Source organism: Jaculus jaculus, chromosome 13 (assembly GCF_020740685.1).
Source record: "Jaculus jaculus isolate mJacJac1 chromosome 13, mJacJac1.mat.Y.cur, whole genome shotgun sequence".
In the NCBI taxonomy this organism is placed as follows: Eukaryota; Metazoa; Chordata; class Mammalia; order Rodentia; family Dipodidae; genus Jaculus; species Jaculus jaculus.
Window position 1 is genome coordinate 14,701,401 of NC_059114.1, and position 24,952 is coordinate 14,726,352.

At 45.5% G+C, this 24,952-nt stretch overlaps 2 protein-coding genes across 2 annotated transcripts in view; one reads left to right on the forward strand and one right to left on the reverse strand.

The window, feature by feature from the left end:
* Positions 1 to 15,492, forward strand: part of Ankrd13a (ankyrin repeat domain 13A) — a 45,296-nt gene extending 29,804 nt beyond the window's left edge. Inside the window, exons 7-15 of the mRNA XM_045132777.1 lie at positions 3,013 to 3,079; positions 4,322 to 4,403; positions 5,694 to 5,755; positions 6,825 to 6,955; positions 7,633 to 7,790; positions 8,564 to 8,671; positions 11,454 to 11,614; positions 12,594 to 12,661; positions 13,485 to 15,492. Coding sequence (XP_044988712.1) covers positions 3,013 to 3,079; positions 4,322 to 4,403; positions 5,694 to 5,755; positions 6,825 to 6,955; positions 7,633 to 7,790; positions 8,564 to 8,671; positions 11,454 to 11,614; positions 12,594 to 12,661; positions 13,485 to 13,680 — 1,033 coding nt within the window. The 3' untranslated portion in view covers positions 13,681 to 15,492. The remainder of the gene's footprint in view (positions 1 to 3,012; positions 3,080 to 4,321; positions 4,404 to 5,693; positions 5,756 to 6,824; positions 6,956 to 7,632; positions 7,791 to 8,563; positions 8,672 to 11,453; positions 11,615 to 12,593; positions 12,662 to 13,484) is intronic.
* Positions 15,493 to 18,930: 3,438 nt separating this feature from the next.
* C13H12orf76 (chromosome 13 C12orf76 homolog) lies at positions 18,931 to 24,516 on the reverse strand. The gene is made up of 2 exons (XM_045132739.1): positions 24,346 to 24,516; positions 18,931 to 20,159 (listed from the first exon to the last, which is right to left on the reverse strand). Exons 1-2 carry the CDS (start codon positions 24,476 to 24,478, stop codon positions 20,074 to 20,076), a joined length of 219 nt encoding a protein of 72 aa, XP_044988674.1. The 5' UTR covers positions 24,479 to 24,516; the 3' UTR covers positions 18,931 to 20,073.
* Between the last annotated feature and the right edge of the window lie 436 nt (positions 24,517 to 24,952).

The window sequence follows — 24,952 nt, forward strand, 5'->3', positions numbered from 1 at the left end:
TTCAGCCCTCAGTTGTGCCTGGCTCTACGGGCAGGGAAGGCACCTTCAGCACTCTTGTAATTCCAGAAGAGGAGGCTGCTCTTGTTGCCAAAGCCCATTGGCAAGATGAGAGCAGGAAAGACTGCCATTCCCAGGGCTACTCATTAACTACAGTGGCTTTGGGAAAGTGGCCTAACCTCCCCAGTTTCCTGTTTCCTTAGCTTAAAGAAAAAAAAAACAAGTGAATTTTGAGATGAAATCTCTGAAGTCTGATACTCTGAAATGCCATGAGAAGAGAGATTATTCCCCTTGTAGCTCATCATCAGGGTTAAGAGGCATTATTTGTCATTACATATAACTTAAAAAGGGAGAGTGGCAGTTACTGGCTTTCTCCCACTGAGCACAAATGGGAAATGACAGCGTGTTCCATGTGTGCTGGGGATGGAGGCGCAGCACGTGTTTGTGGGGTCAAGACTTGACTCTTGAAGCTGGCAGTGGGCTGTTAAGTGAGTCTCTGGAAGATAGGTGCTTTTGTTTTGTATGATGCTTGTAATTAGAGGTGTGATTAATGAGTTCATCATGCACCAAGCAGACATTTAAGTGTGAGCTGTTGTGCAACTGTTTCTGACTTGAGGTGTGTTTGATTGTGACTGTCCCACTTTATGATAGTTATGTTTGACTTTTTGCTGGAATCTGTTACTAGAATCTTGATGTTCACAAATTACTACCTTTCCCTAATGAGGTTTTGGCTAGCAGTATATACTGGTTGTATTCAGGATTTTACTCTTCTCTGAAAGGTATGCTATGCCCATGTCAAGAAAAGCATTCTCGCTGGGCGTAGTGGCGCATGCCTTTAATCCCAGCACTCGAGAGGAAGAGGTAGGATTGCCATGAGTTCAAGGCCACTCTCAGAGTACATAGTGAATTCCAGGTCAGCCTGGGCTAGAGTGAGACCCTACCTCAAAAAACAAAACAAAACAAAAAAAAAAGAAAAAGAAAAGAAAAGCATTCTCTACCACTTCAGAGCTTTTCTCCTAATTGTGTAGCAACCACCAAGACACAATGCCTGCTAAGTGCCATGGTGGGTTTGTCTAAAGTGGAAGGTGGGTGCTCTGTCTTCACGGGATACCTGTGCCACGGAGCTAACTGAGGGGCAGGGAGTCCTTTGCCTCTGGGTTTTATAGCTTCCTAATGCACTGCTGTCGGAGGGGAACTGCAAAGGGCAGTGGAAGCGAGGATGTGGCAGAGCCAATGCAGACAGCTTGGAGCTAGGTGGGGCTGCCTTCTCAGCATGCATGGAGGATGAATGGAGCCACCCCTCAGTCCCTCAGAGGGCTCCGTGCCCTACACGAACATTTCTCAGTGATTTATTCAAAGAGAAGGGACTGAGGCATGAATGAGGTCACTAAAAGGAACATTTCAATTTGTAGTTACGGATGGTTGAGGGCTGTGGCTTGTTGGCCAGGTGTGGTCCCTAGCTCCTGTTTCTGCAGTGTAAACTGGAGGTAGCTTACATGTGGAGTAATCCCTTTCGGGTTCCCATTTCCTCGTGTGGATCATGTAGTAGATAAGAGGAAAAGGAACGCCCTGGGCCCCCCTTCCGCGGCGGACTAAAACATGCACATAAAATTCATTAAGCCACCTAGACTAATTTGATTTACCAAATCCCATTTGAAGGAAAGGAACCTATAAAGCATAAAAGTTTAAAACCACATTTGGTTTTTGTGACTTGGCTAACTTGCTGCCATTTCCCGAGCTTCCTGCATCATGTCCCACTACCTGGATTGGAGGAAAAGGCAGGCTTTGGGCCACACAGTACCAAGTAAGAGCTAGGATGTGATGTCTTAGACAAAGGGCAGGGCTGGGCAGGGCTCCCCTCTATGTGGACCACCACCCACATCAGGCTGCTTGAAAAACAATCTGAGCAGGTAGTGATAGCGACACACGCCTGTAATTCTAGAGCCCAGGAGGCTGGGGCAAGTTCAAGGCCAGTTTGGGCTACATAGTAAGTCCCTGACTTAAAAACAAAACAAAGTAAGAAAGATAGATTAGAATTAGAACATCTTGGCTGATCTTGGTTCCTGAACACATTTTTTTTCCCCTCCAAGAATATGTAGAGATGAGTGGAATAACTAACTGGATTTCTGGGCACACAACCAGTATTGCAGCAGCTGTTAAGAGACCTGAGCTACCTTAAAAGCAGTCCCATAAACTGGAATCACCAGCTGGACTGAAAAGCCATTTTCACATCCCCTCCCCCTGCTGCACTAGACCTGACAAAACGTGGTTCTCCAGCCATTTTGCAGGCTTCATTGGCTTCTCTTAGCAGCTCACCAGAGTGATTCCTGCCCTGTACACTTCTGAGAAACAGGATGCTCTGCGCTTCATTCATTGTTCTAGGAATTCCTGGATGAGATGCGGCTGCTTGTGGAGATCAAGCCTCTCATGTCCGTGCCCATAGTTTAAGATAACCCAGATAAGGCTGAGGACATAGTTCAGGTGACAAAGTGTTGGCCTACCATGCATGAAGCCCTGAATTCAGTTCCCAGCACCATATAAAACCAAGCATGGTAGCCTGCAAGTCCAGCCTGGAGGTGGAGGTAGGAGGATCAGAAGCCAAGGTCAGTCTGAGCTACATGAGACCCTGTCTTAAAAAACAAAAAAAGACCCAGATAAACGCTCAAACCCAGATATCTTCTAGTGGCAAGACCTTGGACACTGACCACCCTTACTCACTTCTCCAGGACTGCTGGCCAATAACTGTCACCACTTTGTCCCCTATGCTGGCAGTTCTTGTAAAGAAGCCAGGACTGGAGGCTTTGTATGCCTGGAGTGAGGCAAATTGATTAATAGCTGTGGGAGGTGGGGTGGGGGGTAAACCATCTGTCATTGATAGCATCCATTTGTGGATAGCAGGGCCATGATTTTCAAGTGTCCTTCACTGACTTCGGCTGGGGAAAAGCTACAGGCTGCAGGGATGATTTGAATGGCATATTGTACATGTAGAAATTTGTGGTGTTCACTTTTTATCAGAACTAAATCCGGATTCTGGGGCTGGAGGACAGATAAAGCAGAAGTTGTTAATGGTTACGAAGCAAAGGTAAAAGGAAACTCTTAAAATAAGATTTAATATAGCTATTTAGCTTCTATGCAAATGAGGAGTCTGTTCAGATTCTTTTCATGCATCTGTACCATGAAGGTCCCTGGGGAATAAGTTCTGTCTAATGTGTTTCTTACTGGGATATTTTATTTTATCTTATTTCACTTGCAGAAAATGGACTAGCATGTCCTAAGGAGGTCTGTAGCTATGCCAAAGAGATAGTGTTTTAGGAAAACAAATTATAGATCCCAGCTGTTCCAGTGGGAAGAATAAACTTTTCTTTTAATTCTTGATAAAGAATGAGATTAGATTTAACTTGATCTTTTTTACATAATCTGAGTGATTTTTTAAAGCATGTTGCATAGTAGTTTTGATGAATCGTTATTATTTATGCTGTTACTTATCTGTTAGCTGCTTCTGTAAGTTTTAAAAATCAGCCTCACAATGACTAGTAGGCTCAACGGGCCTGTTTACATGAAATCGGATGGCTTTTAATTTTGTAGTAGTAGAGGTGACTGCTGAGTCATCTTGTCAGTTGACAAGCGGTCGGCTGGCCTTTCCTTGTCTCGGGTGAGGGGAGAGTGATGGCCTGTCGGGATGGAGCTGGTGCCTGAGTCCTGTGGTGGCCCCGAGCGAGCCCCGAAAGCTCCATCACACTCAGCAGGGTGCATCTAGAAGCAGTCACTGTCATGCTGAGGGTGTTCCCTGTGCTTTCAGCATATGGCTAACTTTCCACAGAGTTGATTTTCCAGACCACCTCAGTCAGCCCAGCGTTTCCTCTGGCTTTGGGGGGAGGGTGAGCTGGCAGAGTGACTCTTCACTAGTGACTTGCTAGTTTTCTTTGAATCTCCCAGGTCTCGAGAACCTGTGTTCATTCCTTCCTTCTGCCCAGTAGCTGCCTAAGTCAGTACTGTCAGAACACCTCAGCTAGTAGAAACGTGGGAGATAGGCTGGGCGCAGCAGCCCCGTGGGAAACCTGATTTCAGAGCACTAGCTTGAGGCTGACTGACAAGGAGACAGGCAGGTCGGAAGATGCAAAGCTGTCATCGTCCACTCCTGCCGGAGCACCGCTACCGACAGCGTGTGTGCTTTCTCGAAAGGGTCCTGTTGTTAACTGTTTCTCATATTGATTCTGCGGGATGTTTTTCTTTTTATGGCTTTTGCATTCTTGCTCTTGCTGTGCTTATTTTTATGAGTTTTGATTCCTGGCGTCACGGTTCTCTTTTGCACACATCTCTCAAGGTTTACACAGTAAACAATGTGAATGTGATAACCAAAATACGCACAGAACATCTGACCGAGGAGGAAAAAAAGAGATATAAAGGTAATGACCACCTTCTTTTATTTATTTGTTTTTAGTATAGAGAGAACATTTGAGGGCTCTGTTAAGTTTGAGGCTAATGTGTTTGGACATGTTAATGCTAACCCTAACCTCTCTTAGTACCAATTTCCCTCATTTGGCTCATGCCTGGAGTGTTTCTTACAGTTGTTTCGTTGTAATTAAAGCCATTCATGAGGGCTTGTTTATGTGTCATGGCAAACAGTTGTTAGATTTAGCCAAGTCCATGAAGAGATGAGGACACTGGAGAGTTCTATGGCTATCCTGAAGTGTGAGCCGATGATACTATTGTGATGAGAGATTGGCATGAACTTGGGTTCTGAGCAGATCACTGTCAATGTGTGGTTGCCATGTCCTAGCTGTCAGCTCTATGGCCTTGTGTACTTACATCCTTGACCTCAGTTTCTTCTGCAGTGAAGTCAGGTGGTACTGGGCCTTTCTTAAGGAGTTATTGAGAGGATTAGATGGATTACATGCAAATGTTTAAAATGATGTATGTGGTTTATTGCTAACTACCAACTCCACTGCCTTTTGGTCCAGCCTGACAGTCAAGGACACATAGTAGTGAGTGGTCAAGGTAGGATTGGAAGCCACATCTGGCTTACTCCGAAGACCACACTTTTCCCACTATTCCACTTGAATTCTTTTTTTAAATTAAAAAATATATATGTGTGTGTGTGTGTGTGTGTGTGTGTGTGTGTATATATATATATATATATATATATTCTATTTGCGAGAGAGGTGGGGTGCAGAGAGAGAGAGAATGGATGTGTCAGGTCCTCTAACCACTGCAAACAAACTCCAGATGCATGCACCACCTAGTGCATCTGGCTTTACGTGGGTACTGGGGAATCAAACCTGGGTCCTTTAGCTTTGCAGCCAAGTACCTTAACTGCTAAGCCATTTCTCCAGCCCTCTTTTTTTTTTTTTTTTTTTTTTTTAACAAGGTAAGGTCTCACTCTAGCCCATGCTGACCTGGAATTCACTATGTAGTCTCAGAGTGGCCTCAAACTCAACAGCAATCCTCCTACCTCTGCCTCCCAAGTGCTGGGATTAAAGCCATGCACCACCACACCCAGCATCCTCTTTTTTCTTATTAAAGCATATGTTAACTGCACAAAATAATGGTTTAATACTATAAAGGATAAACTTGATTTTGTGGGTCATTTTATCAACCTGCCTACAAATGGAATTCCTAATGCAGGTAGCTTGGATCAGAAACATTAGAATATAATGAGGAACTTTTTCTGTTATTCTCCCCACCCCTGCCCATAGCGGACAGGAATCCACTGGAGTCTCTGCTGGGAACTGTGGAACACCAGTTTGGTGCTCAAGGGGTAAGTTGGAGGTGTGGGCATTTGGTGTAGCTTAGTGAAGAGAATCAGTTTGTGTGTGTGATGGTGTTTATTGGGTCCCAGGAGGCCACTCTGATAACAGAGGTCAAGGACATTCTTTTTTTAAAAAAAATTTTATTTATTTGAGTGCAACAGACAGAAAGGGCAGAGAGAGAGAGAATGGACACGCCAGGACTACCAGCCACTGCAAACGAACTCCAGATGCGTATGCCCCCTTGTGCATCTGGCTAACATGGGTCCTGGGGAATCGAGCCTCAAACCAGGGTCCTTAGGCTTCACAGGCAAGCGCTTAACTGCTAAGCCATCTCTCCAGCCCTCAAGGACATTCTTATGGAAGAGAATTCAATAAGTCTTTGAAAATAAATATTTTGGAGGACGAGTGTGATCACAGAATGGAGTGTTCTCTCTTAGCCATCTTACCAATGGGCCTCTGCTTAATCCTGACACTTAAAATTGAGATTCAAGACTTTATATTGTAACAGAGCACCTTAGCATTCATTTTTGTACTTGATCACCAGATATGATACCATATGCTGTTGGTACAGTCGATGTCATTGAGGGTCAAAAAAATGAACTTTTCATGGTCTCCCAAATCTCACTTTCACACCTTCTGTCTTCTTTTCTATAACCAAGAGATAAAAATGTGAGGGACACCAGGTGTATATTTTTACATAGGAAAATTCATGAGAATTGCTGTATGGTTTGGCAATACCTTCTTACCTTCTTAGAGTAATTAGTTCCACATAGTAACTTAATTAACAGTTGAGTAGCCGGGCGTGGTGGCGCACGCCTTTAATCCCAGCACTCGGGAGGCAGAGGTAGGAGGATCACCATGAGCACAAGGCCACCCTGAGATGACAGAGTTAATTCCAAGTCAGCCTGGACCAGAGTGAGACCCTATCTCGAAAAACCAAAAAATATATATATATACAGTTGAGTAGAGCCTCCTGCTCCATGGCTGGTTAGCAGGACCCCTGAGAGACAGTGCCGAAAACTTCTACCTGTAAGTACCACTGGACACTTCTGATTCTCCTGAGTTTGGGCTCAATAGGACCTCACCACAGAGTGTGCCACTGCAAACAACCCCACGGCCATCACGCCTGATGAGTACTTCGATGAAGACTTTGACCTGAAAGACAGGGACATTGGAAGGCCGAAAGAGCTGACAATTAGAACACAAAAGTAAGAGTAAAATTCAGCCGTTACTTATTTTCTTTCTTTCTTTTTGTTTTTTGTTTTGTTTTTCAAGGTAGGGTCTCACTCTAGCCCAGACCTGGAATTCACTATGGAGTCTCAGACTGGCCTCGAACTCATGGCGATCCTCCTACCTTTGGCTCCCGAGTGCTGGGATTAAAGGCGTGCACTACCACACTTGGCTTAAAAAATATTTATTTGCATGTGTGTGTGTGCACATGCACATGTGTACCACGGCCTCTGGTCACTACAAATGAACACCAGATGCATGGGTACTGGGCCAGCAGCCTCTGTGTGTAAGCTCCTTTAACCATAAGATGTCTTCCCAGCCCCAATTAGCCTTTTCCAAGCAGAAGGTAGATGAGATAAAAGAATTCTTCCTTTGTATCTTTTTTACCCCAAGAGATGTCAGTCAGTGAAATAGTTTCCGTCAGCTATCAGTTTCTTCCGTGCTTGCTGTCAAGGCTGACGCGGGGAGAGGCTGATGCAGGCTGTTTCCCCCATTGTGTCATTGCTGAGGGATCTGGGTTAGGAGTCGATGGGTGATGGACGAGGCAGCCTGTGGGAAGGAGGAGCCTGGTGAATGCAGCCTGCTGCAGAGTAGTGATCCATTTTCCCCACCCAGTGGAGATGGCCTCAGCCTCTTCTTCTGTCCAATGCTGCAGGTTCAAAGCAACACTGTGGATGTGTGAAGACTTTCCTCTCTCGCTCGTGGAGCAGGTCATTCCCATCATTGACCTCATGGCTCGGACAAGTGCTCATTTTGCAAGATTGAGAGATTTCATCAAACTGGAGTTCCCACCTGGATTCCCTGTCAAAATAGGTACAGATAAATAGAATTCAGGAGCTCTGTAGGTTGTATCATTTTTTAAAGTGACAGACTGTGACCGTGCTCCATGGAATCAGAGCTTTTTTTAAAAATTTATTTATTTGAGAGAGAAAGAATGGGTGTGTCAGGCCTCCAGCCACTGCAAACGAACATGTGCCACCTTGTGCATCTGGCTTATGTGGGTCCTGGGGAATCAAACCGAGGTCCTTTGGTTTTGCAGGCAAGTGCCTTACCTGCTAAGCCATCTCTCCAGCCCGAATCAGAGCATTTTTAAGGGCTAGTCACGTATAATAAAAGGAGGAGGTCAGAATTATTCTCTGGCTTGATTTAAAGAAATGTCATGATATTTGGTTCATTTTGTACATCAAAATTAGGAGATATCTAGTTATTAGTTCTATTTTCAGTTGGTGCTCATGTGTAAAAAGATATAAAAACATGACTTTTTTGGATTTGGAAATAGAATTTTAAGTTTTTTTAAAATCTTAAGTGAAACTTGAGATTTGATCATGGCACACAAAGCTATTTGGGGCCTGAACTAGTGTGTACATACTGCTCTGTGTGGTAACATAGTGCTATGAAGACTGGATGAATGTGTATTCTTCATGACACTTGACTCTTGGCTTCATCACTGAATCATTGTCGTCTTGGAGAACATGCTTAAATGAGTCAGAATTTCAGTTCCTGTTGTAAGGATGACATTAAATCATACTCAGTAAATGATGGCTATTCTCTCTAAAGTTGATATATAAAACCTTTTATTTTATTAGAAATTCCTTTATTTCACGTCTTAAATGCACGGATTACATTTGGAAATGTTAATGGCTGTAGCACTGCTGAAGAGAGTCAGAATGTGGAAGGGATCCAGGCTGATACAGGTAAATATAGAAAAGTTCATATATTCAGTCATTATACAAGCCATTTTGAAATTGGTGTATCTTACGAAGTTGGCTTATGTTGGATAAGAGGAATTTTAGATTTAGTTTACATCCAGTGAAAAAACAACTTGTGAGATATTGTATTAGTTTTCATCATTGTGAAGATACTTGAGAGAAACAAGTGAAAAGGAAGAAAGATTTGTTGTTTCAGTCCATGCTCAGCTGGTCAGCTCATTCTCTTGCTCTGGGCCTGGGTGAGGCCAGATGCCACAGTGGAAGGATATAGTGGACAGAAGTGCTCAACCTATGGCAGCAAGAAAGCAGAGAGAGGCAGAGAAGCCCAAGAAGCTCTTATGACCCCAGTGACCTACTTCTTCCAACTGATCTGAAAGTGTCTACCCTCCCAGTAATGCTATCAAAGTGTGAATCCATCATCAGATGAATCTGTTGATCAGATCAGAGCTCTACTGACCCAGTCACTTCCCAAAAGCTCTTCAATTGTCAACTAAGCACATGAGCTTTTTGGAGGATACTTCCTATCAAACTCATTACATGCATGTGACCTCACTTGTGTTACATTACCCTGTTCTTAGAAATCAGCCCTACTTAGTATATGCAATCAAATGCTCCCATTTTAAGTGACAACTCAGTATATTTGGACTCATGTGTGATATTTGTACTACAGCCACAATCTAGACAGATTAGAAGCTTCAGGTTTCCTCATGTTCCTTCACCATTAGTCCAGTTCCTATTTTTTGGATGAATTATAAATGTGTTTCTTTTTTAATTTTCCAGATTACTATGTAGAAATACAATATAATTGATCTTTGTACACCTTTTTTTTTTTTTTTGGCAAGACAGTGAGAGAATTGGCCCACCAGGGCCTCCATCCACTGCAATAGAACTCCAGAAATGATGCCCCCTTGTGTGTATGTGTGGCCTTGCACACTTGTGTCACTGTGTGTCTGGCTTAAGTAGGACCTGGAGAGTCAAACCTGAGTCCTTAGGCTTTGCAGGCAAGCACCCTAACCACTAAGCCATCTCTCCAGCCCATTTATCATATTTTATAACAAAAATAAAACACATTGATGCAACTGTGTTTATGCGTGCGCGCGCGCGCGCGCGCACACACACACACACACACACACACACACACACACACACACACAAGACATAGATACATCAGAACCCTCAGAGGATACACAAGTGAGCCGTTGGCCCCATGTCAGTGTTTGGACTTGAACAGCCTTGCACATGCTAGGGAAGCACTCTGCACTGGGCTACACCCCCATCCCACCCTGGCTGCTTCTGGTATTTGGGAACAGAATTGATGAGGGTGATCTTCACTTTTTCTTAATTTAAAAATTTGATAGAATAAGAATGGGCACATCAGGGCTCCCTGTCCCTGTAAACAGATTCCAGATTCATGTATCATTTTGTACATCTGGCTTTACATAGGTACTGGAGAATTAAGTCAAGCTTTATAAGCAAGTGCCTTTAGCCATTGAGCCATCTTTCTAACCCTGATCTTCCCTTCTTATTTTATAGTCTCTATTTTTTATGACTATGAATTAATTTTATCAAGAAAAATTAAGGCACAAAGAAAAACTGTACTTTGATACTTTTTGCTATTGTAATTATTCTTTAAAGTCTCTCAATAGCAAGTGCTTATTACCATTTTCATCATTGCTTCTTTTTTTAACTTTTTTTTTGGTGGGGCACTAGTGGGGATTGAAACTAGAACCTAGCACAATGTAGGCAATCATAAGTACTCTACCACTGAGCTGAAGCTCAGCTCTTTGGTTCCTATCACTTTACATTTGCTTAAATTTAAAATATATTGGGCTGGAGCGATTGCTCAGTGGTTAAGGCACTTATCTGCAGTGCCTGATGATCAGAGTTCTATTCCCCAGGACCCATGTAAAGCCGATGCACAACGGGGCACATGCTTCTGGGGTTGGCTGTGGCAAGGGGCCCTGGAACATTTATCCCACCGCCTCTATCTCTCAAATAAGTAAAAACTTAAAAATAAATGTTTTTAAATTAATGATAGCCAGGCATGGTGGCTCACACCTTTCACACCTTTAATCTCAGTACTTGGGAGGCTGAGTTAGGAGGAGCTCCATGAGTTTGAGGCCACTCTGAGAGCACAGAGTGAAATCCAGGTCTGCGTGGGCTAGAGCAAGACCTTACCTTGAAAAACCAAAGTAATAATGATGATGATGATAATAAATAAATGTTAAAAATTAAAAATTGGGCTGGGCGTGGTGGCACACACCCTTAATCCCAGCACCTGGGAGGCAGAGGTAGGAGGATTACAATGAGTTTGAGGCTACTCTGAGGCTACGTAGTGAATGCCAGGTCAGCCTGGGCTAGAGTGAGACCCTACTCAAAAAATTAAAAGTTAAAAGCTGGTGTATAGGGTGGGCATAGTGACTTATGTGTATAATTTCAGCACTCAGATCTGAGCCAAGATTATGAAGTTGAGGCCTGCTTAAGCTACACAGACTCTGTCAAAAAAAAAAAAAAAATGAACCAACAAGCCGGGCATAGTGGCGCACACCTTTAATCCCAGCACTCGGGAGGCAGAGGTAGGATGATCATGAGTTCAAGGCCACCCTGAGACTACATAGTGAATTCCAGGTCAGACTGAGCTAGTGTGAGACCCTACCTCGAAAAATCGAAAGTAAATAAAAATAAACCAACAAATAAAATGAAGTTATAGTTAAAATCTGTCAAACTGAACTCAGACATTTGACATTACTTGCCTTTGTGCTTTTAGCTTCCCAGGTCACAGACTTCGAGGTTGATCAGTCTGTGTTTGAGATTCCCGAATCTTACCACATTCAGGACAACGGTCGCAATATGCATCTACAAGACGAAGACTACGAGATAATGCAGTTCGCCATCCAGCAGAGCCTGCTGGAGTCTAGCAGGAGCCAGGTACATTTGTTGGAACAAATGTTCAGTTTTTTCATGTTAAGAGGTAGCACGTCCTTATGCTGTCTGCATCTCCAGCAAAAAGTAGAGCTAAGGACAGAACGAACCTGGGTGATAGTCACCTTTTCATGCCTGATGGGCTGTTCCTCCAGACCTCACCTGTTGGTGACAGTGTGAAGCTCAAGGCCCTCCTCACCCCACCCCTCCGTCTGTCCTCTCCTCTCCCTCCTGTGGCTCCGAGCTCGACTGAACGGCCCGGTTTGCTTTCTCATCTTCTGGCCTGCCCTGGGTTCTTGCTGTCCATTTGGTTAGTTATCAGTTTCTTCTTGCCACACACTGCTTTTCCAGGAGGCCCTTGTCCACTGGAGCCACTCGCTGTGACAGCAGTGCCCACATTCAGCACCCTTGCTCATTTACGCCAGAGCTTGACTGGCCCCAGTCCATTTCCTTCATGCCTTCTGCCCCCATCATGGGCCACTCCATTCCAGACCCATTCAGCTCTCCAAAGCTGCTGGAGAGATCCAGCCCCTGGACACACTGGCAGCCACTACACATTTCCTTTCCCTATGTGCATGAGTTTAGCTCTGCTTCTCAGTATGTGTCTATGCCTGGCTAACCATGTGTTCTGACGAGGGGAATAGCCAGAGTTCAAGGGGACAAACAAAATTATCTCCTAACCATGCTTTTAAAATTTCTCTGCTTTGGTCATTTAAGACTCTCCCAAGGTTCGCTGTTTTTAATAGATTGTACTATGTGCAGTGGGAGATGGTGGTGTCTAATACCCTGTACCATGTAGAAGTGAAATACATGCCCTCTCATCTAGGTGTCATCTTTGAGGTAATCCCTGTTGCTGTTAGTATTCACACAACACTACCAATAATAGGCATGTCACTATTTTAAATTTTGTCCTTACTGTTTTCATTGTCGTTGTGGCAATTAATTCTTCTACAAGATATTCATACCCATCGTTTGTTTTTGTCAGGAACTTTCGGGACCAGCTTCAAATGGTGGAATCAGCCCAACACACAGCTATGATGCCCAGTATGAGAGGTGACTTACATGACTTTTGGTGATATGGTTCTTTTTAAAGCGGGGATGACAGAGACCCTTAAAACACAAGCACAAGCAGATGTGTGGTTTGGTACTTGGCAAGGGATTTCAATGTTAGCTCTCCAGCTGCTTCTTACAGCAGCTACTCATTAAACCAACCACTCTAAACTCATGATCAGCATTTCTGGGGACGGGCAACAGAAGTGCTGGTCAGGGCTGTTAACAAAAAAGCTCTGAGTAAATGTTTCTTCATTAGTTTATCTACTAAATCTATAAATAGGTGGGCACAGGCTCTAGATTGGAAAGGTTTTTTTTTTTTTAATAATTTTTATTTATTTGAGAGAGAGGGAGGAGATGGAATGAATGGGCAAGCCAGGGCCTCTGGCCACTGCAAACAAACTCCACACACATGTGCCACCTTGTGCATCTGGCTTATGTGTACTGGGCAATCGAAGCCGGGTCCTTAGGCTTTTCAGGCAAGCACCTTAACCGCTGAGCCATTTCTCCAGCCCAGAAGCCCCCTGTAAGGGAAAATTGCAACAGCTTGTTCTTTTTCTTGTGCATACGTAGGCATGTGTGAGAGCTGTAGATCATGAATCCTGGCTTTGCTTAAAACCCACTGAAGTCCACGACACTATCATTTGGTAGCAGGGCGATCTTGGGCATCAAATTTCTCACTTGTACACAGCACCTTCACCCCCACCAGTTAAATGGCATTGTGCATCTGAGTGCCTGTCACTGTGTGCACTTGGTAAACCAGGAGTGCAGTTACTTCCACTGCCACAATGGTGATGGTAATGACTGTTTTCCATTTTCCAACCAGGGCCATCCAGGAGAGCCTTCTCAGCAGCATGGAAGTCCCATGCCCGGGTGCCCTCAGTGAGTCAAGCCGATTTGATAGTGACCTGCAGCTGGCCATGGCGCTGTCTGCCAAAGAGCTGGCAGAGCAGGAACTCCGGCTCCAGGAGGAGGAGGCCGAACTCCAGCAAGTCTTACGGCTGTCACTCACTGAGAAGTAGACTTCTGTCACGGGCTGCACAAAGCAGAGGCTCTGGGCTGCGCACATTTGCTGAGTCAACCAAGGCCCCAGGACTGAAGGCCCACACTTCGTGCAGACAGACGGCAGCTGTCCCTTCCTTACACAAAGGTGCAGGATCAGGGACTCCTGGGCCCATCCAAGGTGCTCCCCAGAGTGGAGAGGTGGGGAATTGGCAGGTCCCATCTCCAGGCTGAGGGAGGAGAGCACCGTCACTTTCCATTAGCTGTATTGGCTTGCAGGTCACTTTACTACCAGCTTTGAACAGAAGCGCCAATCCCTGCAGGTCTGTAGACACTTGCTATCTGGAAGGGATGACGATGACTGCAGAGTCAGGTGCTCTTCTCCATGAGAGCAGCAGCAGCCTTTGTCGAGCGGTTAGGAGAACTTGAGACCTTCCTTCCTGTTCACCAAAGAAACGGGGTGTGCCGATCTACTCTCTGTCTTCACCTTTCTATAAGGTTCCTTAGGACATAAGTCATTATTCCTCCCCTATCTCCACCTTATTCCATTCCTTTCATCCCCAGGCAAAGTTAAGAGGCTTTATTTTAGATTATGGTTGACTGCATCAAATTAAGATATACAAATGACCAGGGATGTTGCCTTAGCCTTAAAAATTACTAGTAGTTTCAAACCACCTCACTCTACATCTTGAGGGATCTGATTTGAATCTGTAAAGGCAGTTCCTTTGAGAGCAGGATCCTCCAGACCAAATCAAAGGCAGCTAACCCTGTCCTTGGAGGAGCAACTAGGGAATCTATGGCTGGCTCTCAAAGTGGGCAAGCTGGCCAAACTCCTGGAAGAGCGGAGAACCCAAGCCAGGTGTGTCCTCTGCCTGCTCCGTGAAGGGTCTCCACAGGCCTAGGAAGAACCAGCTGCATGGCCTGGTTTCACGTGTGAGAGGAAGGGATGGCGTTGAAGTCAGAAAGGGAGCTAACATGGAGCACAATGGCTCCTTGTCCAAAAGGGAAAAATGATGATTCCATATTGCTTTTTAGAGTTCAAATCAGCATCTTTCGGGATAAATATATTTTTTAACAGAATGTTTTTATTATTTTTAAAAGATGTAAAAATGACTACTCCCATCAGTAGCAATACAAGGTTATACATTTTAACCAGATTTTCTCAGGCCTTTTTTGGATACCTTTAGTAGCTAACTATTTTGTCTAACCTTCCTGTAAATACCCATCGCATAACAGACCGACCCCTGGGGAATACAGCCGAGGGCACCTCTTATTCTGGCCCATGTCTTCATTCCCACAGGCTGCACTGAAGTCACCTGGTAAACAATACCTTCCTGTTTTGTGTCTGTTTCCTGTTGCGCTTCTTTTGGGATGGGAAGAGAAACTACTGTTCCTGTTAATGTCCATATGAAGCAGTTAGCATTGCCAGTAAAATGTTCCTGGACACAAACAATTGTGCTTTTAATTCCTTCTAGCTATCTGGCTTTTTGTCATGGTCTGACCAAAATTCCTTCTCTGCACACAAGGCCAGTACCGGCAACATTACGTTTGTTTTAGACACAGCTTGGCATTTTGTTTACTTGCTATTTACCATGAGCAAAGACACTTCTTGGGAGAGGCTGCAGCTGGGCCATGTTGTTTACTCACTAAGGTGAACCCTAGGTAACTTCTGTGTGTTGGCATTCCATTGCTCTGCTTTCTTGAAGTCCGACTTTGTCCCCAGGAAGTCACTTGTAAAGGGACTGAGCATTGTGTCAACTTGTTGCAGCATTTTTCACGTTCTCTCTTAAAATGCAAATAAAGACACTTCCATAGAGGGTGCTCATACAGTATCCTAGGCAGCCCGCGTCTCGTCTCTTCACTGTATTCTCTAGTCACGGGGCACACACACGCTCTGTTCTCAGTGCCTGCGTGTGGCTCAGTTGTACAGTCTTATGGTGGCCACTCCCCAGCCTTCCTGCCGAGGTCACAGCTCATGTGTGCCTTGTATGAAGATTCAAAGTTTCAGTATTTCCTGTTCAGAGAACTTTCCAGCCACTTCCTGAAAGGACACTGTCTCATAGAGGAATGAACCCCAGGCCAACACCACCACTCTGAGGGAGTATGCTGTCCTTCAAAGCCAAAGAGGCAGGCAGATAGATGATAATCCAGCCTTTCAGACTCATTATACACCTAAAAGTGTTGGTATTTAAAAAAAGCTAGCGCCGGGCATGGTGGCGCATGCCTTTAATCCCAGCACTCGGGCGGGCAGAGGTAGGTAGGATCGTCGGGGGTTCAAAGCCACTCTGAGACTACATAGTGAGTTCCAGGTCAGCCTGGGCTAGAATGAGACCCTACCTTGGAAAAAAAAAAAAAAAAAGAGCTAGAAAAAAAGGGGGGCTGGGTGTGGTGGCACATACTTTTAATCCCAGCACTTGGGAGGGGTCAGAGGTAGGATACTATGAGTTTGAGGACACCCTGAGACTACATAATAAATTCTAGACCAGCCTAGGCTAGAACAAGACATTACCTCAAAATCAAACAAATAAAAAACAAGGCAGTGGCTAGTAAAAACACTTGGGCTCCAGAAATTAAGTTTGATATTCTTGAAAGATGTTTAGGGCTGTTTTGCCTTGAACATAAACTTGGACACTAAGCCACGGGAGGACCAGGATGAAAATGCCCTCTTTGGGTCAACAGTGACAGTCTACAGGTTATGTAATCACTGAATTGTTTATAATGGGAACTGTCAAGGAAAAGGAAGTCTGCTTTTAATGACAGGAAAGATGTAAACACCAGCTCCACCCCAGCCTCCTCCTAACTGGACAGCATGAAGGAGGATGAACTGGTCTGTGGAAAGCGCAGTTAAGTGATGGAGGGCCAAATCCCACCTAGGCCTGATGTCTAGAAATACAAGTAGGTTCAAGAATGACATGGCAGTCAGGCGTGGTGGTGCACGCCTTTAATCCCAGCACTCAGGGGGCCGGGGTAGGATAGCCATGAGTTCAAGGCCACCCTGGGCTAGAGTGAGACCCTACCTTCAAAAAAAAATTTATGTGACAGGTAGGGGTTATAACAGCCATCTCAAGCAGCACTATAGACAGGACTGCTTAATCCTAAGTTTTAAGAGTTTGGTGTCTGTGAACACCTTCAGTGTTTGGTTTAGTCATGGGTTCAGCTTGCTACATGGCAGTAGTGTCCTGGCTGTGGTTTGGCTATGCGGTATAGAGTTTGACAGCTACCTCCCCCTGTACTCCCAAAGATGAAGGTCAGGAGATGACACCTCTGCAAAGTATTAGCCAGTTTTTGAGGCATAAAGGTTTTCAGTATACTTGCCAAATTTGGCACATTGATCTTTGTGCATTCCTCTGCAAAAAGCCTCTCTCCAGAGACAATTCTGCCTCTAGCTTGAATTGGGGTGTGTGTGTGTGTATGTGTTTTACACTTTATATTGACAAAGCTTGAGTTCTTACATGGAACAGATGACAAAATGGATACCGAGATGCTGACTGGGTTAGGATTTGTGTGTGGAATAACAGCGCAAAGTGGTTTCAGAAAACGAGAATGTGAGCCAGCTGGCTGGATGACGGAACAAAGAGCAAGTCACAAGGCTTATGGGCTTGGCACATTTTTACTGTTTCCTCTTAAAATGGCAAACACTGTGGCTGTTCATCCAGCACTGCTCCAGATGCGGTGGGGCTAGATGTGTGCTCCTGCAGCTGAGCTGTCAATGCCAGTCTCAGTATCCAAGCATTTCTCATGCTTCAGGTCAGTTACCAGGAACTTCTGCTGGACAATCCGGCTGGGGAAGTCCTCCTGGGTCTTGTGTGTGTTTCGAGGAAGGGTCTCACTCTAGCCCAGGCTGACGTGGAACTCACTCTGTAGTCTCAGGGTGGCCTTAAATTCACAGTGATCCTCCTACATCTGCCTCCAAGTACTGGGATTAAAGGTGTGCACCACCACACGTGGCTCCTGTGTCTGTTTTTCACATTACTGAAATTCACAGACTGTGACTGTCACCATTTTCCAGTTGAGAAAACTGAGGGGCTCTAGAGAAATTAAGCATGACTGGGCAGGACAGCTCACGCTTTTAATCCCAGCACTTGAGAGGCAGAGGTAGGGTTGCTGTGAGTTCAAGGCCACCCTGAGACTACACAGTGAATTCCAGGTCAGCTAGAGTGAAACCCTACCTTGAAAAAACAAACAACAACAAAAACCCCAAGAAGTTAAGCATGTTGACAACTGGAGGTGGGATAAGAATCCAGGCCTCATCTAGTGACTGTGTGCACGCATGCGTGTGCCACAGTGCACTGTGGAAGTCAGAGGACAATCTTGGAAGGTCAGTCCTCTCCACCTTCTCTGAGGCAGAATCCCTGCTATCTTGCTGCTGCCAAGGCCAGTCTAGCTTGTCCGTATTCTCCTGGCTCCAACTGGCATTGTCATTGGCAAGTTGGGATTAAAGATGTGTGCACCACTTTTATGTGGCTTTACTTGGGTGTTGGGGACTGAACAGAAAGGTCAGCAGGCATGCTGAACAAGTGTCTTTAATAGCTGAGTCATCTCCCAGCCCAGATTTTACGTTTATATACATACATGTATAGTGTATCCTGCCTAGTCATAATAGCATTTTTTCATGTATGAAAATAAAATTCCATTTCACAGTGTTTCCTTAAATAATGAAATCAACCAGGTCTGGTGGCGCACGCCTTTAATCCAAGCACTCGGGAGGCAGCAGTAGGAGGATGGCTGTGAGTTTGAGGTCACCCTGAGATGACACAGTGAATTCCAGATCAGCCTGGCTATAGCAAGACCCTACCTTGAGTTCCCCCCCCCCCATAAAAAATTAAATCAGCCGGGCATGGTGGTGCACGCCTTTAATCCCAGCCCTCGGGAGGCAGAGGTAGGAGGATCGCCGTGAGTTCGAGGCCACCTGAGACTCCATAGTGAATTCCAGGTCAGCCTGGGCTACAGTGAGACCCTACCTTGAAAAAAACCAAAAAGAAAAAAAAAATTAAATCAGATATAGACAGGGCTGGGAATATTGCTCAGTGGCTAAAGGCACTTGCTTGCAAAACCTGCTAGACTGAGTTCAATTCCCCAGTATCCACATAAAGCCAGATGCACAAAATAACACATGAATCTAGAGTTTGTTTTAGTAGCCCTGGCATGCCCATAAATCAATCTCTGTCTCTGAAGTAAATTCTGAAAAATTCAACTAGAGTCAAACACATATACAACATACTTGCATTTAAAATACTTGGGAAAATAATAATTAGGAGTAAGATAGCATATAGGATTTCACTTTAATTTTAATTGACATTTTGCTTAAAAGCACAACAGTGAACATTTCAGTGGCTCAATGTTACAAGTTTATCAGGTTAGAAGCAAAGTCCTAACACATGCAGTTTCCTGGCAGTTACAGTATCGTGACAGCTACAGTATTTAATTATCCCTCATCAGTTACTTCACATTAAGTGTAGGCTGTTAAAAAAATTAACAACTGCTAGGTATAGCCCAAGATTTATGGTTCCAGTCCTGCAACAAACTTAGCATCTTTAAAATACATACCACTCACCGCTATGTAAGTTTGAAAGCATCAGTGTGAAGAAAACAGTTCACCAGCAGCACATGTCCCAGCAGCATTTTCAAAGTTGAGGTTCTGTAAACACCCCAGCCGGCATGGTGGACACATTCTTGGTTGAGGCCTCCATACCCAGGGCTGAAAGGGGCTCCGGCCACTCAGCTTAAGGTTCCCAATCTGAAAAGCTGCCCCATGTGTTAGGCTGTGGACTGGCAGGAAGACCAGTGTGCTTGAGTGGGATGGAGGGAGTTGTTTTTGATGGCTCACCTAGTAGTATTTCCAGTCCAACATGGCCTTCCAAGTCAAGAGGGCACATGATTACAGGCCCACAATGCAACCCTGACTTTTGTGGGGAGCATCAAAGGCAGACCCCGATACAGGTGAGCAGCAATGAACTATGTTCTAGGTCAACTAATACAGTAAAAAGCATGGGTGAGTCTTAGCTCACAGTGACAGAATGGCTCGAAAGCAGGGAATGTCTATATGTTAGGTCTTCCTCTGCATACTATTGCAAGCATCAATGATTAGTTCTTTCCAGTGTGGACACGGACACAAGGTCACCATGGGTTCTTTCTTGTGAACACTCCAGCTTTACACTGAATCTTGGAGCTTCAGGTCTCACTGTTAACAAGTGTAGTCAGACACTAAAATGAAGCAGACTCATCAGCCAGTAACCAAAGAGGTTACTAGGTACCTTTTCTGAATTGTTAGCATTTACTACCTGTCCAGATCAAAGGTCATTTCCTAGTAGCAAGATTCTGATTCCAACTTCTCTACTAGCCTGTGTGCAACACAACTTAATCCTGTTCACGAGAACAAGGCTTTCTTGTAGCAGGACTTTCTTGCTTGGCTGTCACCGGCGACGGATGGGCTTGTAGACACAAAAAGCCATAAGGATGACGGTCACCAGCAGGATGCTAAAAATGGTTCCCATCAACACTGAAAAGGGAAAACAGGTTACCTCCATATAGAAGCTCTGGGCCCCACAACATCCACTCATAGATAGTGACTTAACAAATGTTACTTGCTGCCATAGAGGCTGTGCCAGGTGTCAGGGAGATGCCCAGGAACAGATCTGTACTCAAGATGCATCATGGATACAGGGAAATGAACTGTAAATACAAGAGCCTTTCACAACGGGCATGTGATGGTGATGGGAAAGGGTGGACAGCAGTAGGTGAGAGGACAGGGAAGCGTCTGAGGTGAGATACCAGCTGAGCTCTCAAAGGAAGGAACTGTAATCACAGCTCTAGGGAGATCAATACAGCCCCAACGATCAAAAAGCAATAGCTTGTGGGGCATGCTGGCATATGGCTTGAATCCCAGACAGGAAGCTGAGGTAAGAGGATTTCCCTGAGTCTGAGACCAGCCTGTGGCCACAAGAGTGAGTTCAGATCAGCCTGGGCCAGAGTGAAAACTTGCCTTGAAAAAAGAAAAGCAGGCTGGAGAGATGGCTTAGCGGTTAAGGTTCTTGCTTGCCAAGTCTAAGGACCCAGAACCCATGTGAGCCAGAGGCACAAGGTGGCACATGCATCTAGAGTTTGTTTGCAGTGGCTGGAGGCCCTGTCATGCCCATTCTGCCTATCTCTTCCTCCCCCACCCCCTCAGATAAATAAACAAAAAATTAGAAAAAAAAAAGTGGCCTTGAGGCTAGAACAAGCCCAGTAGTCCTGTTAGCTGAAAGGAGGCATGCCTGGAAGGAAAGGAGAGAGGCAGCCAGACTAGAAGGCTGGAGCCAGTGTGTGTAGGGACCATGAGGTAACATGGACTAACTCACTGAATTTAAAGAAAACCCACTGCAGGGCTACAGGCAAAGGCTAAAACATGATCTGATTTAGTTGGCGAAAATAATTTAAAACCGCCTACTGGTGGCTCCTAGGTGGAGAACCATCTGTCTACAAGGACATAATAGAATCGGAGGCGCAACTTCATCCATAAAATTGGAGAGGCAATGGAGAATAAAATATTTCAGTCTCTAGGGCTAGAGATATGGCTTAGTGATTAAGGCACTTACCTGCAAATCCAAAGGACCCAGGCTCGATTCCCTAGGACCCATGCACAAGATGAACAATGGAGTTCATTTGTAGTGGTCGGAGGCCCTAGCACACAATCTCTGCCTCTCTCAAATAAATTAATAAAAATAAAATATTTTTTAAAAGTTTCACTCTCTAGGTGAATCTAGAGAAAGTCTTTGACCAAAGCAGCAATAACTTTACAAACCTATTATGTTTTTTGTTTGTTTATTTTGGCTTTTTTGAGGTATGGTCTCACTCTAGCCCAGGATGACCTGGAATTCACTGTGGAGTCTCAGGGTGGCCTTGAACTCATGGCGATCCTCTTACTTCTGCCTCCCGACTGCTGGGATTAGAGGTGTGTGCCACCACGCACAGCTAAAACAAGGTTTGATGAGTAATCTCAGAGCATATGTGACCTGCTCTCACCCTCTGCCCCACCATGCATACCTAAGCTAGTTTTTATACCGAAAAAGCATCTGTTTTGGGAGAGTGAGGAGGAAAAAGAATAGAAAAGCTGACAAAGATAGCATGTCACAATTCCAAAAGGTCAAAGTAACTTTAAGTTCTTTGTTAAACAAAATCTAGGCCTTATATGAGCTAAATGCCATATCTCCAAAATAACCCATGTTAACCTAGCCTAATTTTCAAGTCTTGAATTCCAATTTCCTAAAGTTCTGATTGTAATTAGAGATAAACATTGTCATATTCCATTTAGGCCATTTTATTGTACTTTAGGAAGACTTTAAAAACCAAAACCTTTGGGCTAGAGATGACTCAGCAGTTAAGGTGCTTGCCTGTGACACCTAATGACCTAGATTTGATTTCCCCAGTACTCATGTAAAGCCAGATGCACAAAGTAGAGAATGCATCTGAAGCTTAGCTGGGCGGGTGGCACCACACCCAGCTAAAATATTTTAAAAAACAAAACAAAACAAACAAAGAAAAACCCTAAAAGCCAGGTGTGATGGCACACGCCTTTAATCCCAGCACTCGGGAGGCAGAGGTAAGAGGATCACCATGAGTTCGAGGCCACCCTGAGACTACATAGTGAATTCCAGGTCAACCTGGGCTAGAGTGAGACCCTACCTCGAAAAAAACTTAAAAAAAAAATTCTGGGGCAGAAATATATAGATAGAGAGGAGAGAGAATAGCCTGAAACACATGTCACGAAGCACACAGCATCTCTGTGGATGCTGTCAGATGGGGCTTGGCCAGCTCGGTACTCTTCATCTTCATATTTTCCCTTCCTGCACATTCATGAAGTAGTATCAGTTTGCCTAAGTGGCATTCCCAGTGGGTTAAAGGCTAGTGCCACCATGCCCAGCTAAATTACTCAATTTCTTTGTACCTGTTTCCTATAAAGGTGGGTGTGATAGTTAAGGTGTTGTCAACTTGATCCGTTTAGTAATCCACAGGCTGCTTCTAGGAAGGATCAACTAAAGGAGGAGGTCTTTCTCCCAGGGTGAGCCCTTCCCCCAGAGTGGGCGGCCCCGCTCAGAGAGGGACTTGATATAAGGAAGCTCTGGGTAGAAGAGTTCCCTTTTTTCCCTTCCTTCCTTCCTTCCACTTGGCTGCCGGAGCTGCTCCCTACCTTCTAGCATGGATTGAAGACCAGTGCAGACTAAAGACCAACATCAACTGAAGACCCGCGTGGATCGAAACCCAGCGGCTCCTCAGGAAGCCTCCAGGCTTTCCAGCACCATCTGCAGTGCCAGGTCGGGACTGCTGAGGCATCTGGCCACGTGGACTGAGCAACTACCAGGTTCGGTGATTCTCGGGCCTGCAACTGCTATTGGACTACTGTAAACTGATCCACTAAATCCCCTTTTTAAAATAATTCATTCTAGCAATTCTGTTCCTCTAGAGAACCCTGACTACTACAGTGGGAGATAAAAATATGGCCTGCATAGGGTTGCCTAGGGCTATGTTTTCCCAATTTCCAGTAGTAAAGGACTATTTTTATTTCTCTACTCCATCCCAGACCACTACAATAGCCCTAGGGTGCATGACTACTAAGCTGGTCATTTCACCTACCTTCCACTTCCAAACACACTCACAACTACTTTTCACCTGCTAGAATGTTGCCACATGTCACACTGTTAAGTCTAGAAACACATTTTTTTTTCTTGAGGTAGGGTCTCGCTCTAGCCCAGGATGACTTGGAACTCACTCTGCAGTCCCAGGCTGGACTTGAACTCACAGTGAACCTTCTACCTCTGCCTTCCAAGTGCTGGGACTAAATTCTGTAGTCATCTTTGCAGATAACATAGTTTGCTGCACACCTCTGCAGTGCTGTTCTACCTTAAGGTTTTGTCTATGGAGATTCTGACTGAGGCCACTGGCAAAACTTGGGTGACGTTTGGATCATCTTGACTAGAGGTGGCAGACACTATAGAGGGCAAAAGCTAGAAGTACTGCTAAATAACCTACTGCGTTAAGGATAGTTCCCCTCCGTGGAAAAAGGAATCACCTGATCCAACATGTCTACTGCAGTATCCAGGTTGATAAGACTCTGGTCTAAAGGCTCATGCTGGATAATGGGTGAGAAGTACTTGGTGTAGCGTTAGGTACCCGGTGGGTGATCAAAACCCAGCAGAGGACTGGAGAGATGGCTTAGTGGTTAAGTGCTTGCCTGTGAAGCCTAAGGACCCCGGTTCGAGGCTCGATTCCCCAGGACCCACGGTAGCCAGATGCACAAGAGGGCGCACGCATCTGGAATTCGTCTGCAGTGGCTGGAAGCCCTGGCGTGCCCATTCTCTGTCTCTCTCTCTCTGTCGCTCTCAAATAAATAAAAATTTAAAAAATACCAACAGACACAGAGTTGATATAGAGACGATGCAATCCAGACGCGATATACTGTGTGGTCACTTTGTGATGGTAGAGATGGACTAACGAGGTTGGGGGGGCGGGGCTGGGGGAGAGGAGGGCCTACTTGTGAAGCCTCCAGGAATTCGCGTGCACGCAGCGCTCAGCACAACACCGGGCCCTCTGGGGATGGAGAGGGACGCTCCCGGCTTCCTGCCGACAAAGGCTCCCAAAGGCCCCACGGCGGTCACACCCTTCCTCCCTCGCCCCGAAGCGGCCGCCCGCCCGCCCCCCGAGGCGCTCACCCAGGTTCTGCCCGCGCAGCACCGCGTACGGCCGGCTCCGCTCCGGCGGCTCTCCGGGGTGCGGGGCCTCGGCCGGCTCCACGAGGACGCTGCAGAGCCCCAGGCACAGCCGCAGCCACAGTGAACGCAGCATCTTCGCCCCGTGGACAGCTACACGGAGACCGCTTCCGCCTCAAGCCCCACCCCCGGCCCCCTGCCGCGCGCGGTTGCCATGGTAACAGTGCGCTTGGTCCTAAGTTCCTCCCGGGTTAATAGTCCGCCCGGCCAACTTCCGGCTCCAGCCACGTTCCGCTCTGGGCAACGTTCCGCCAGGGTCGCAAAGCAGCTGGGGGGACCGGCCTAACCCCAGGCCCTGAGCTGCCTCCTGCGATAGAAGCTTCGCGTGTGGGGCCGTTTGAGCTTGTGGAAGGCTTTGTTTTTAGGAATTGTTGCAGTCAGCTTCTCATGCTCGCAAAATAAATAAATAAAACAGAATGTACTTGATGGGAGGAAAGGCTTTTTTTACCTTTAGTTGACAGACTCAGCTCTGAGGGGAAGCTCCATGATGGCAGGGAAAAACATGGCCTGAGCAGAGGCTGGACATCACCACCTGACCAACACCAGGCAG